At 28.5% G+C, this 12,289-nt stretch overlaps 4 protein-coding genes across 4 annotated transcripts, besides 4 other annotated features; 1 reads left to right on the top strand and 3 right to left on the bottom strand.

Moving 5' to 3' along the window:
* Positions 1-3,259: part of a mobile genetic element that runs on past the window's edge.
* On the bottom strand, positions 805-1,995 carry TVAGG3_0805430 (uncharacterized protein; the record flags this gene model as incomplete). Its single annotated transcript, XM_051247487.1, has 1 exon — positions 805-1,995. A coding segment is annotated over one exon (1,191 nt), but the record flags the coding sequence as incomplete, so codon positions are not given.
* On the bottom strand, positions 2,037-3,086 carry TVAGG3_0805420 (uncharacterized protein; the record flags this gene model as incomplete). The annotated part of the gene is made up of 1 exon (XM_051247486.1): positions 2,037-3,086. The coding sequence occupies one exon, from the start codon at positions 3,084-3,086 to the stop codon at positions 2,037-2,039; it is 1,050 nt and encodes a 349-aa protein (XP_051082961.1).
* Positions 3,260-3,466: 207 nt separating the features above from the next.
* Positions 3,467-3,999: a mobile genetic element.
* Positions 4,000-4,798: 799 nt separating this feature from the next.
* Positions 4,799-4,991: a mobile genetic element.
* Positions 4,992-6,331: 1,340 nt separating this feature from the next.
* Positions 6,332-7,929: a mobile genetic element.
* TVAGG3_0805380 (uncharacterized protein) lies at positions 6,737-6,988 on the bottom strand (the record flags this gene model as incomplete). Its single annotated transcript, XM_051247485.1, has 1 exon — positions 6,737-6,988. One exon carries the CDS (start codon positions 6,986-6,988, stop codon positions 6,737-6,739), a length of 252 nt encoding a protein of 83 aa, XP_051082960.1.
* Positions 7,930-9,761: 1,832 nt separating the features above from the next.
* TVAGG3_0805360 (protein of unknown function, DUF4108 family) lies at positions 9,762-10,205 on the top strand (the record flags this gene model as incomplete). The annotated part of the gene is made up of 1 exon (XM_001294362.1): positions 9,762-10,205. The coding sequence occupies one exon, from the start codon at positions 9,762-9,764 to the stop codon at positions 10,203-10,205; it is 444 nt and encodes a 147-aa protein (XP_001294363.1).
* Between the last annotated feature and the right edge of the window lie 2,084 nt (positions 10,206-12,289).

The raw sequence follows: 12,289 nt of genomic DNA, 5'->3' as shown, positions 1-12,289 counted from the left end.
TTTAAGATTAACACGATGTTGAACATTTGATAGACCACCAGTAATTCCATTACGGAGAATGTGATAAGCTTCAACTGAATCTAAAGTCATTGGTAAATTATTTTTTAATGTGTAATTTCTTAAATTGATTCTTAAACGTTGAACATCTTCATCTTTATTTGATTTTACGACATTGCAATAACAACACATTAACTGACAATTTTCTTTGGTATGTGGTTTTTCATTATCTATTCTATCCAATGTTGGTTTATTTGCATATGTAAACGCTTTACCACACATTTTGCATTTAGATGAAAGGATTAAATCGTGATAGTATTGAAAATCATCCATTGAAACATTGTTTTTAGTATCTCTTTTCGCCTTTTCATCTTGTTTCTTATATGATTCAATTTTATATTTCCAATACTTTTTCGTTAATTCAAAACTTGATTCCACATTTTCTTCTTCTGGATATGTTTCGTTAGGATTGAAGTTCTTATATGCTAACGCGTAACGAATCATTGAAGCATTCGATGATAAAGAAAGATTATGAAGCATATCAATTTTATAAACAAATGTTTCTTCAATAATTTTATCAATTGGGTCAATCATAATTTCAACATCTTTATTGCAATAATGAATAAAATATTCTAATCTATTCTTAAAGTTTTTAGCATCATTGAGATATATTTGATAATCTGAATCGGATATTGTTTCTTGTGTTAATGCTGAATAAAATGAATCTTTCGTGAATGGTTCCTTTTTATATAATTCTTCTTCGTAATTCTCCCATGTGATGAATTGATAAGGGAAAAAGGATTTAACACGTGATTTATTGTTTCCGAAATCTTGAGTGAATTGGTCTAATGTTCCACCCGCTATATAATTTCTGATGTCAATAAATCTCAATTCATATGGAACGTTTGTTTTCTTTACAATGACTTGCTTAAATTGAGAAGAAGAACCCAGCATTGATTTTATCTTCCATTTTGCAGTATTTAAATCACGAAGAATTAAATTTAAATCAAACTTTCCCGAATTAAAACCAATGATATTCACTTTATTAAATTCTTCATCTAAAAGCTCTTTCATTGCTTCCTTTTGTTTCTCATTTAATGTATTCATTAATTCTTCATATTGTTCAATATTTGATTTAGCAACTAATGAACAGGTTGAAAATAAAAACTCAATCCAATCAGAAATAAAAGAATCACTCGAAGTTAAGCAAAAATTCCTCGTAAATGTTTTATCACGGTCTACGTCCTCACCGCTTTGCGGCTTTATTTTGACAGTTGATGATACCATAAATGGTTTTAAGTAAGCGTTCAAAGTTGCACATTCAGAAAGTTGAAGTTCTTCTTTAGTCTCTAATGTTTCGAAGTCAAAAGTAATATAATATCTTGTTGGTTTATAATATTCCTGCAAATTATGTGCTAATAGCCATTGATATATCTTCTGTTTCGTGATATGTGGTGTATATGGTTGTTGTGTGTTTTGCAATTGAACGTCTTGAATTAATCTTCCATTATTTTCTTTACATTTCTCACAATGTTTTAAAAATCTTCTTTGGTTTTTCCTTTCTGGATCATCACGGATAGAATAAACTTCTTCTTTACAATATGGACAAACTTTATAGCCGGTGAGTGCTTCAACGTCTGTTATTCTGTCAGCGTGAAGTTTTCCACATGGACTCTGTGTTAATAAAATATTTACTGTTTCAAATTCTGGATCTATCATTATTGAATCCACTAATGGAAAGTCTACCTTATTTATGTCCACGTCTTCTGGTTGAGGATCACAATAATAGAAATCAATATTAACATTTAACATTCTCGCTAATCTCTCACTTTCTGATGAAATGTCAAACCCTTCATATGCATCTATTGCTTCATTTAAATAGCTTCTACGAGTTTTAGGATTAACACCATCAGGAATGTTATAGAAGCGTTTAAATAACCTTCTACCTTCGGCTCTTATTTGATTATCATTCATTTTAGCTGTTCCGTTTTTGTTCATTTATGTAAGAATAAAAAAAATTAAAAAATAAAGTTTATTCTTTAAAGCCCATAAAATGAATTAAGAACACATAAATTTTTATCATCCGCGACGTGACGAATACATTTTAATTTACTCAAGAATGTGTACCCTGATACATTAAATCTAATTCCTGTCTTATTTAATTTCACAACTTTGAAAAGGAATGTATGAATAGCTATAAAATGATGAGAAGATGTTTTATGGGTTGCTTCCATTTTTTCTGAAATAAATGAATAAATATAATGTTTATAAGTTTTCATATCTTTTATGTTCTTAATAACGAATGGTATAGACCTTTCCACTTCGTCTTCCTTCGGTGCTGTTCTTTCATATGAAACATTATTAGTATCTTCAATAATGAAACCACAATCGCATAAAATTTTATATGTACCAATTGTTTCTTTTGATATTTTATCTAACAAATCAAAAACTTTATCAACACCTGTGCATTTATTTAAATAATAATTTGTGTAAATATCATGGTCTTCTTTCTTAATCGTATTTGTTGCATATGTTACGTTTTTAAGAGCTTTTTTGAATTTCTCAGAATCGAGAGGGGGTGAAAGTAAGATACAAGGGTATTCTTCTTTATCAATAAATTGTAACTTATGTTTACGAATAAATTTAATACCTTCTTCCGAAAGTGTTTCATCTATTTCACCATCTAATAAATTTTGTGTTGATTCTAAGACATAATTTTTATATCTTTCTTCATGAGATTTCTGAACTTCTGATTCTGAAGCTGGGATATTCATTAAACCCTCTACTTCATTTTCATTATATTTTTCAACTTCTCTTAATTCCTTAATTTTTTCATCTATTTCATTTCTTAATTGTTCCAATTTCTCAATCTCATCGTTATAATATTCATCTTGTTTAATTTTTTCTTCAAAATATTCAGGAGGTGTTTCAAGGCTCTCTGAGCCCAGGTCCTCTGGACCATAAAGAGGAATATTCTCCTGTTTTTCAACTTTTGTGGGATATAAATATCTCATTATAGCCTTTTTAGTAATTGGTCCGTTATATTTAAATTCATTCAACAATCTGGAAAACTCTTTCACATTCTGCATATATGTTGGATAAGAACCGTCTCCAAAATTTTCTAAAATATTTTCTAATTCTGAATTAGTGAACTTTAAAGATTTCAATGAATTAGTTGTTATACTCATTTATTATAAAATAAAAAATAAAAAAAAATAAATTTAACTTAGTTTTAATTTTACGTAAGAAGTCAATTTTTTATCTTTTATTTCATTATGGGCTGAGTGTAAATGTCTTACAATTTTGAAAATTTTTAAATCTTGATTTATTCAAAAACGTAAGAATAAAAACCGTAAGAATCATACATTTTTTACTTCATATGTTAAAAAAAATGATACAAAATCGTTCAATATTGTATGAATTCTTACGTTTACAAAAAAAGTCACACAACCCGTCAACATATACTACTAATATTGCTTATCAAAATTATATCTCTATTCTCTCATTTCTGTTTAGTCAATATCATTACACTCCTATTGTCTAATAACATGCTATTAATTTTCTTAAAATTAAAAAAAAAATATCAACTTTTAAAAACAGAAACTTAACATCCTTAGGTCAATGGATTTTGATGTGAGATACATTTAATCTGTTTTTCTTTTTTTATTTTAAATAATTGAATATTTATAGTTGTTATGGGTCGTACATCATGTAAAACGAATTTTCTTAAAGTAAATTTACTTTTTCTTCAATCTTTCTTACATATTTATTAAAAAAAAAATTATCCAAAAAAAGATGTTTTAGAATGAAAAAAAAATAGAAAAATCTTCATTTATAGTCTTTCTTGAATGTATACGTTTTGATTTTTTTCTTTTTTAAAAAATTCAATTTCTAGAAAAATCGAGAAAAAATCATTTTCTTCTATTTTTTTAGGACGCCATACCCATTGAAATCTCCTCTCAGGACGCCATAAACTATTCAATTATGGTGTAAACTTCTCAACCCTTTACGCGCCCGAATTAAATTGAGAAGAAATTAGGAAATTCGCTTTAATGTCATTACATCCTAATATTGTGATGCATGGAGTTTATATTTAAAGAGGCTAATGTCGGAATATCGTGCATTTTATAAAAAATTCAAAGGATTGACAATTGGATAGCACAAATTTAATTCTCCAGACAAAGTATTATTGTTTATATATTCAAAACATTATCCTTAGTTTTGAAATGTTGGCAAAAAATTTTCGTGTTATTTTTTGTGTTTCAGCATAAATTATGTATTTACTTATGAAAGATAAGCATTTTATTCATTATCATAAAGATATACCAAAACAAATTGATAAAATTTAAAAAAATGTGTATTTTAGTGGGTATTATTCTGGCCAATGCCCATTTTTAAACGATTTAATATTGACCATATCAATAGCCGACTCAATGTAAAAATTTAGATATTATTTTTTTCATTATTCAAACTTTGATAAATTTTAGTATAATGAATGATTTTGTTTCGTGTATGATACAGAAATGAAAAGCTTGATTAATATCATTTTGCATTTTTTCAAGAATGTTAGAGTACATCTACATTAAAAAATCGGATTCGAATTGCGATACTGCATCAAATTGTTGCACATCTGATAAGGATCTCAAAAGAGTAAAGTTAATTTTTTTGTGTTTTTTTAAGTTTTGGGCCTTAGTAAAAACACCATCTTGAGCAATATTTTTGGGACGACGATAGGCCTTATTTGGCCTTACAGTGGACCCTTAATTTGAGATATGAAATTAAACTGAAACTTTATCACATATAGGGCTGTACAAGATTTAAAAAAACATTGCCGGGTTACCGTAGAGGCCTAAAAAAATCGCGCCTCGGCGGCAAGCCGCCTCGGCATTAAGAATGCGCATCTAAATTTTTATATGTCCTTCTTTCTTTTATTTTTCCCTTCCCTTTCTTTTCTTTTTCTTTTTTTTCCCTCCTCTTGCTCTCATTTACTTTTTTTTTCCTTTTCTCATCATTTTTCAAAATTTTAAATTTTTATCAAAAATCTTGCCTATAAAAGCAGACTATGGAACCTTTTAATGCCTCTTAATCAATATTATACAGCATAAAGCATATTAAATGAAAGTAATTACGTATAAATTTATTTTATTATCTTATTTATTAATTCTTTAGCATGTATTGTTTAATATTAACTTTTCTGTACATTAAATATGATATCTCCAAAGTATGAATGCCTTGTAACGAAACGAAAACTTAATTTTATGTTGAATATTTGTCACAAACATTAGATTATTAAAATATATGTTGGATATCCCTTAGTATGAGACTTCATGACTCTTGTAGTCTAACGTGAGCTTTGGATTGCAAGCTCTGTGGTTAACGAACATAAATTAATTGTAAAGTTTTCAAAATTTTTCATCGTTTCTATCAGCATCTATTTTTCCTTTAAAATAATATATTTGTATGAATACAATATTTAGTAATTTTTTTATTTCCTATAATTTCATTCAAAATTTCAGAAAAAATTAATTTCTATTCAATATTATTTCAGCTTCAAAACACTCCATTCTTATAGATGTTGATTCACTAAAGTGTGATACTCAATGTCTTATTTCAATGAAAATTGTTCTGCAAATTTATTTCACTTTTGACCTCACTTTTTCCGTAATTCAATTTTTTACTTTTAATATTTTAGATCTTCATAATATCATTTGAAAAATTAACCATATAAAAAAATCAAGTTAACAATTCACTTTTTCCGTAATTCAAAAATCAAAAATATAAATAATATATCTTTTTATCAAATATTATTATTATATTCTATGAAAAATGAGGTCCGGAAATTTTGCGGATTCCCGTAACTCAATTTTACGGAAAAAGTGCAGTAAACTATTCAAAATACGGGAAAATTGGTGTAAACTAATGATTTTACGGTAAAATCACGGAAAGTCCCGGAAGAATATATGTGCCTATATGAAATTATACAAAAATGAATCAAACGCATTTTAAAAGATTGTTCTTGTATTATAAATGCTATTCGCAGATTTATTAGTTGAAGAAAATTACCAAATTTTTGCCGATTTACAAAAAATGATTTACAAAGCATATTTTTATAAGGCTTTAAAAATCTTTAAAATGTGACCGGTGACGGAAATCCATGGTAACCAACCGCGGTTCCCGTTTGGAATGCCATAATCACATACTAATTTTGTGATTTTTAAGCTTTGAATATGCATTTTTATGAATGATTCAATGAATATTTAACCGTAGAGGTAGGGCAACGATAGGTCAAAAAGGCTTCTCTGATAGATTTCCTTGCCTTTTGGATATGCTATAATATAGATCCAAGGTGATGTGATTTTTGCATCCCTGGGATGGACGATACACCCAAAGTGTCACCTTTTTTGGGATAACATGAATTTTAAATATCATGAGAGTTCTGCAAACCATATGCACAATATCTATTCAGCCTGACTTCTTGTATATATGAGTTAGACTTCTTAAATATTGTGCTTGGGGCGATATAAGTATTTCCGAGATTACCATCGTGCTCTATAGTATGCTACTTCTCCCTGGTTCTAGCTCAGTTCCAAGGATATTGGCGTTCAAGGATTTGGCAAGGTCCTTCCGAAGTCTCTCATTCGATGAGAGATTTCGGAAGAATCTTGCCTTAAAGTACTCCAACTCTTGTTCTTTTGTTCCTAAATAGTGAGAAAAGTTATTTGACTACTTAAGGTAGAGATTATCCGAGGTCCCTCATTTGATGAGAGGCCTCGGATAATCTCTGCTTTAAAATTGTACACTTGTAGTCCATGAGAGTGTAAGTATACATTGATAGGACAGCTTTCTTCTGAAGTCTTAGATTTGATGAGAACCTCAGAAGAAAACTGTCATATTTTATAGTAAAAGGAGTTTCAGGAGCTCCAAAGCTCCCTTTCGTAAGGATTAGGAGCTTTGGAGCTCCTGGTTCGTAGATGTGTTTCGCATCTTTCATCAGCAAAGGACATTTACCATCTGGGACTCTGTTGATGGAGACTCAGGAGCTCCAAAGCTCCCTTTAGTAAGGATTAGAAGCTTTGAAGCTCCTGGTTCGTAGACGTGTTTCGCATCTTTCATCAGAAGAGGCCCAAATGGTAAATAGCCTCTGCTGATGAGCTTCAGGAGCTCCAAGACTCCCTCTCGTAACGATTAGGAGCTTTGTAGCTCCTGAAGGTAAGGTAGGATTGCTCTGATCTCTAATCAGTAGATGCCATGCCTCATTATGAACTCTACTGACAAGAGATCAAGAGCTCCAAGGACTCCTTTTTTAGTTAGTGGCGTTCTCACCATTTAGTAGGATTGCTGATCCTACTAATGAAGTGATCACTTAGTATACGTTTTGAATAAATTGAATTTTTTTTAGAATTTAGTATTTTTTATAGACATCACATGTATATTATAAATACATAAATATATTCTTTAATTCAAAAAATTCAATTCGGTTTTGGGATGGGCATCCCAGCCCCAAGTATTCAATTTTATTCAATTTTTAAAGAATTTTGGGTTGGGATGCCCAGACCAAAACAAGCTTTATATTTTGATGTGTAGATACGTATGTGTGCATCATTGTTGTGTTATATATTATGTTTTTAATGAAAAAAAATCTGATTCAAAAAAAATTATCACTAATTAGTTGATAATATAAAGAAAAAATAGATAAATTGTATGTTTTGAGAGTATTTATCCACATTCACTCATATGAATTTCATTAAATAGTGTCTTTTTACTCCCAAATTTATTTTGAATTATTGAAATCAAAGAAAAAAAATCAGAAAAATTTCTCGAAATTTTTATTTTCAAAAAAAATTTGGATTTTATATTGAAAACTGACACTGGGAGGACGATAGGGCTGGGATTGGAGATACCCCGCTCACTTGGGAAAAATACGGATCTATATGCTATAATATATAGCCTAGCATGATAGGATATGATGTCAAAAGTTAGAACATAACTTAGGATCTTGAGAAAAATGAAAAACAAAAATTACATAAAAAAAGAAAAATTTTATCTAATTTGTTTTTTTGGACCGAATAAGTAATTTTATTGAATTTCAATACGACACATAGATTTTATTATTAGTAATAAATATAATGGTTTACTATTAACAAGGAACCTAAACTAATGAAAATTTGATTTCAAATATTGTATATGATTATCATAGATTACCAAAATATATTGCTATTTATGAGGATATAATATTGATTATTAGTAAATCGTATAAATTTAATAAATATACCATGAATATTGAATGAATTTCTTGATTCATAGGGGTAAAACGCGCTTTTATATGATTTAGACAGAGAATTTATGAGATGTAAATAACACAATAAAGGTTTATATTGAATATTTTCTAAAAATAAATCGAAATTATAAAAAACAATACATTTATTCATTGAAACTACTTGGACAAATATGAAACAAGCATTCAGGCAATACTTTTGAGACTTCAACGCATCTGATAATTTTTATATAACTTCACCTCTTATGCTTAGAGTGGACGACGATAGGCCTTATTTGGCCTTACAGTGGACCCTTAAGATATTTAGAAAAAAATTATTAATTTGATTAACAAATTTTAATCAAAATAGCAAAAATCTATTTGATAGCTGTAAACAAACAATAATTTTTATTTCAAGCAAAATCACTTATTTTCATCTAAACGTATAAAATTGTCAATTTTATAAAAATAAATTGAAAATCTCAAGAAATGTAAAGGAGAGTAATATTTTTCAATTTTCTTTTTTTCTTTGTCTCAAATATTTTCTGTTGGGAATTTTCTTGTTATCAAAAAATAATTTTAATATTTGTTTATTTTATTACATACAATAAAATTTTAAAAACTCTATTTCTTCTCAAGAAAATTTTTTTCCTTCATATGAAGAGTAGTATATGAGTGCGGGTTGTGTGACTTTTTTTGTTGCATCTATATATAGACGATGCATTAAAATATATTTATTTATAAATCATTAAAAAATTAACATTAATTTTAAAATAATTTATTTTTTTATCTTTTATAAAAGAAGCTATATATAGATGATGTCAGATATTCCGCGATTAATTAAACATTGTTTAAATCCTGAATGGGTTAAACTTCAATTTAAAAATGAAGATTGTGAATTATTAAATGAATATGAAAGCCAAAATAAGCTAATGAGGTATAAATATAATGATAAAGAATATTTAATTTCATGGAATCAATGGAGTCATAATCAAAGACCTCATAAACGAGAAGAAGAAATTGAAAATAATGAAATGGAAATCATTGATGACATTAAAGAGGATGGAATTCCTAAATTTTGTAGAAAAACCTTTAGAACTAAGTTAGGAGCATATAAACGTAGAGTATTAAATCCTGAATATCTTAAACATCAATTTAAAAAGGAAGACTGTGAATTATTAAACGCTAATGAATATGAAAATGCTAAATCAAAACTGAGATATAAATATATTGGAAGTGATGAAAGATGCAAAGATAAAGATAAAGTTTATACAGTTTCATATAATAACTGGCACACGTTAGGGATAAGAAAACATTTAGGAGATTATGGTAAAAGTTCCGAATTCTTCAAATCTAGTATGTACGAGAGAATAAAAGAAATCAGATATAATTATCATTCATGAATGAAAAATAAACTTTAAAAATTCATGTCTTACATTTTTTGAATAATTTATTTTTTTTAATTCGTATGAAAATGAGTGGATCAAGATTCGTAACCGTCAATCAATTAATGGATGTTCTTTCACCAATTCTTGAAAATGTTAAACAAGTAGATGTTTATTTCGATGATTATGTAGAAAGTATATATTATAAAGGTAAGTTTAATATTAAACCTATTGCTTTTGCATTTGATAATAAATTAATTGAAAATGCAAAAATTTGGGAATTAATTCCAGATATTGAATTTATAACAAATATTAATGATAAATGGTTTAAACGAATTCCAACCACAAAAGTTCTTTGTAAATTAATGATCAAAACTGAGGAAAAAGAATTTAACGGGTTTAAATATCATCCAAATAAAGTTTCAGAACTAGAAAATGAAAAACTTCAGAAAAAATTAAACGATAGACTTTCAAATGATCGTATTGAAAAAATAAATAAACTAGCAGAAGTTGCATTTAATAATGAAATATTTGATGAATATAACCTTGAACTCAGTGATGGACTTTAAGTCCTGGGCACTTTGTGCCTTGAGCTTTAAGGACCCGGGCTCAACGAGTCATGATTTATGAAATCAATAATTTGATTTATTCGCTCTTCAATAATTTCTATTCTTTTTGTTAAATCATCAATTTTCATTAATGAGGTGATTCTTGATTGAGGAATAGATTTTAAACTAACAACACCTTTTATTTTTGAAATTTTGAATCCATGACCCTCCGGGTCTTGGACTCTGTCCTCAACTTTAAACATTTTATTCAATTTACATGTTGTCAATTCTTCAAATAATTTTTTATTATTAGCATAATAGTCATTAAATTCATCAACAGATGAAAAAATTTTTATTTCAGTAATTGGTTTAACAACGTTTATTTTTTGTTGAACATTTTCACTTTCATTTATTTCTTCCTCCTCTGTTTCATTTATTTTTAAAATCGGTTTCATTTATCATTAAATAAAAAATTAGAATATAAGTGATGAAATATATTTTTTAATTAATATTAAATCAGAGATGGCGGCAGGATTCTTTAAAAAATTATGGGAAGGAATTAAGAAAGCTGCAAGTTGGGTTCATCAAAAGATTATTAAACCCGTTGCAAACTTTTTGGCACCAGTAGCGAAAACGGCAGGAACTATCATAGGAGGAGTATTAGGTGCTAAAGCAGGTAATCCGGCGATGGGAGCACAAGCAGGTAACGCAGTTGGTGGAATTGCTGAAGGAATACTTAATAAAATAGGGGGTAGATAGTGGAAAAATAAATAAATATTATTTTTATCTTAGTATCGGTTGTAGTCGACGATAAACCTTATCTCCTTTATTTAATACTTCCCTTACCGGAACATTAGGTGCTATTTGTTCAGCAACGTCACTAATTGCTTCTTTATTCTTAAATATCCAATTTGCTCCTTTCTTAATCCCTTCCCAAACTTTATGCGCTCCTCTTTTTACTTTATCCCACAGTTTCTTAAAGAATCCTGCAGCCATAGTTGATTATTTCATTAAAATTAAAAATTCATTTTCATCTTTTAATTTTGATTTTTTATTTAATAATAAATGACGACTAACTATTTAGTGCCAAACACTAAACCGATTAATGGAAATGTATTTCATTCATTCGAAAAGATAAATGAAATATTCGCAAAGAATGATGGAAGAAGATATTATAGAGAACTTGAAAGTTCATGCTATGACTCTGATGCTCCATATTTTGATGATAAACAAACTCATTTAAGAATTACAAATCCGGCTCATGATGTGAACCAATTAGGTGACACATATATTAAACGCAAAGTTAAAGCAACTCTAGTTTCAAATAAAGCTTTCACATGTGATGCCGCTTTTAAATGCATGCGTTTATTCGTTGGTTTAAATCATCAAATCAAAGCTTTAAGCAATTAGAAGTAGAAACCGAAAGAGGTGATGCTGGTTATCTTCAGATGGATTGCGCCCGTGAATCTTTCGCATTTGCAACATATAAACCAAAATCAGAAAGGAAAGTTAAAAAGTTTGTTCATTCGTTATATAATAATGTTCAAAAATATGATAACTCAGTATGTGGTAAATATATTGACCCTTCAGAAGTTTTCAAGAAAGCAAATGAAGAAGTTGATGTCACTTTTGATATGATTATTCCGGTAAATGATTTGTTAGCATTTCAGGCGTTCGATGATTATCCTAAATCATTTGGTGAAATCATTCTTAAATATTATGTTTTCAGGGATACTTTAGTATTTTGTCAGGTTGACCCGTTAAGAGTTGCTGATTTACAAAATTACGTTTATGAAAAGATAACTGATGAAAATTATGAAAAGATTATGAATCATGTTTATAAATATGATCGCAAATTCCAACAAATCGGACTTCCTGCCAAATTAATTACAAGCTTAGCCACTACATCTGCTGACGCAACAGTTGAAGACGTTATTATTTCATGCACAAAGATGGAAGTTTTAGAGGATAAATGCATTACACCAGGATACGGTTTAATTGAAGAATCAGTTAAAGCAATACCACGTTTATTTAGTAAGGAAGATCCATTCATGATTCCAGCTCAACATATTGACGTTCGTTCACTAAATGGAGGTTGCATCACT

The sequence above is a fragment of the Trichomonas vaginalis genome, chromosome VI (assembly GCF_026262505.1).
Source record: "Trichomonas vaginalis G3 chromosome VI, whole genome shotgun sequence".
NCBI classification, from domain to species: domain Eukaryota; phylum Parabasalia; order Trichomonadida; family Trichomonadidae; genus Trichomonas; species Trichomonas vaginalis.
Note: the sequence above shows the minus strand (reverse complement) of the source record. Positions and strands in the feature narration are given on the sequence as shown.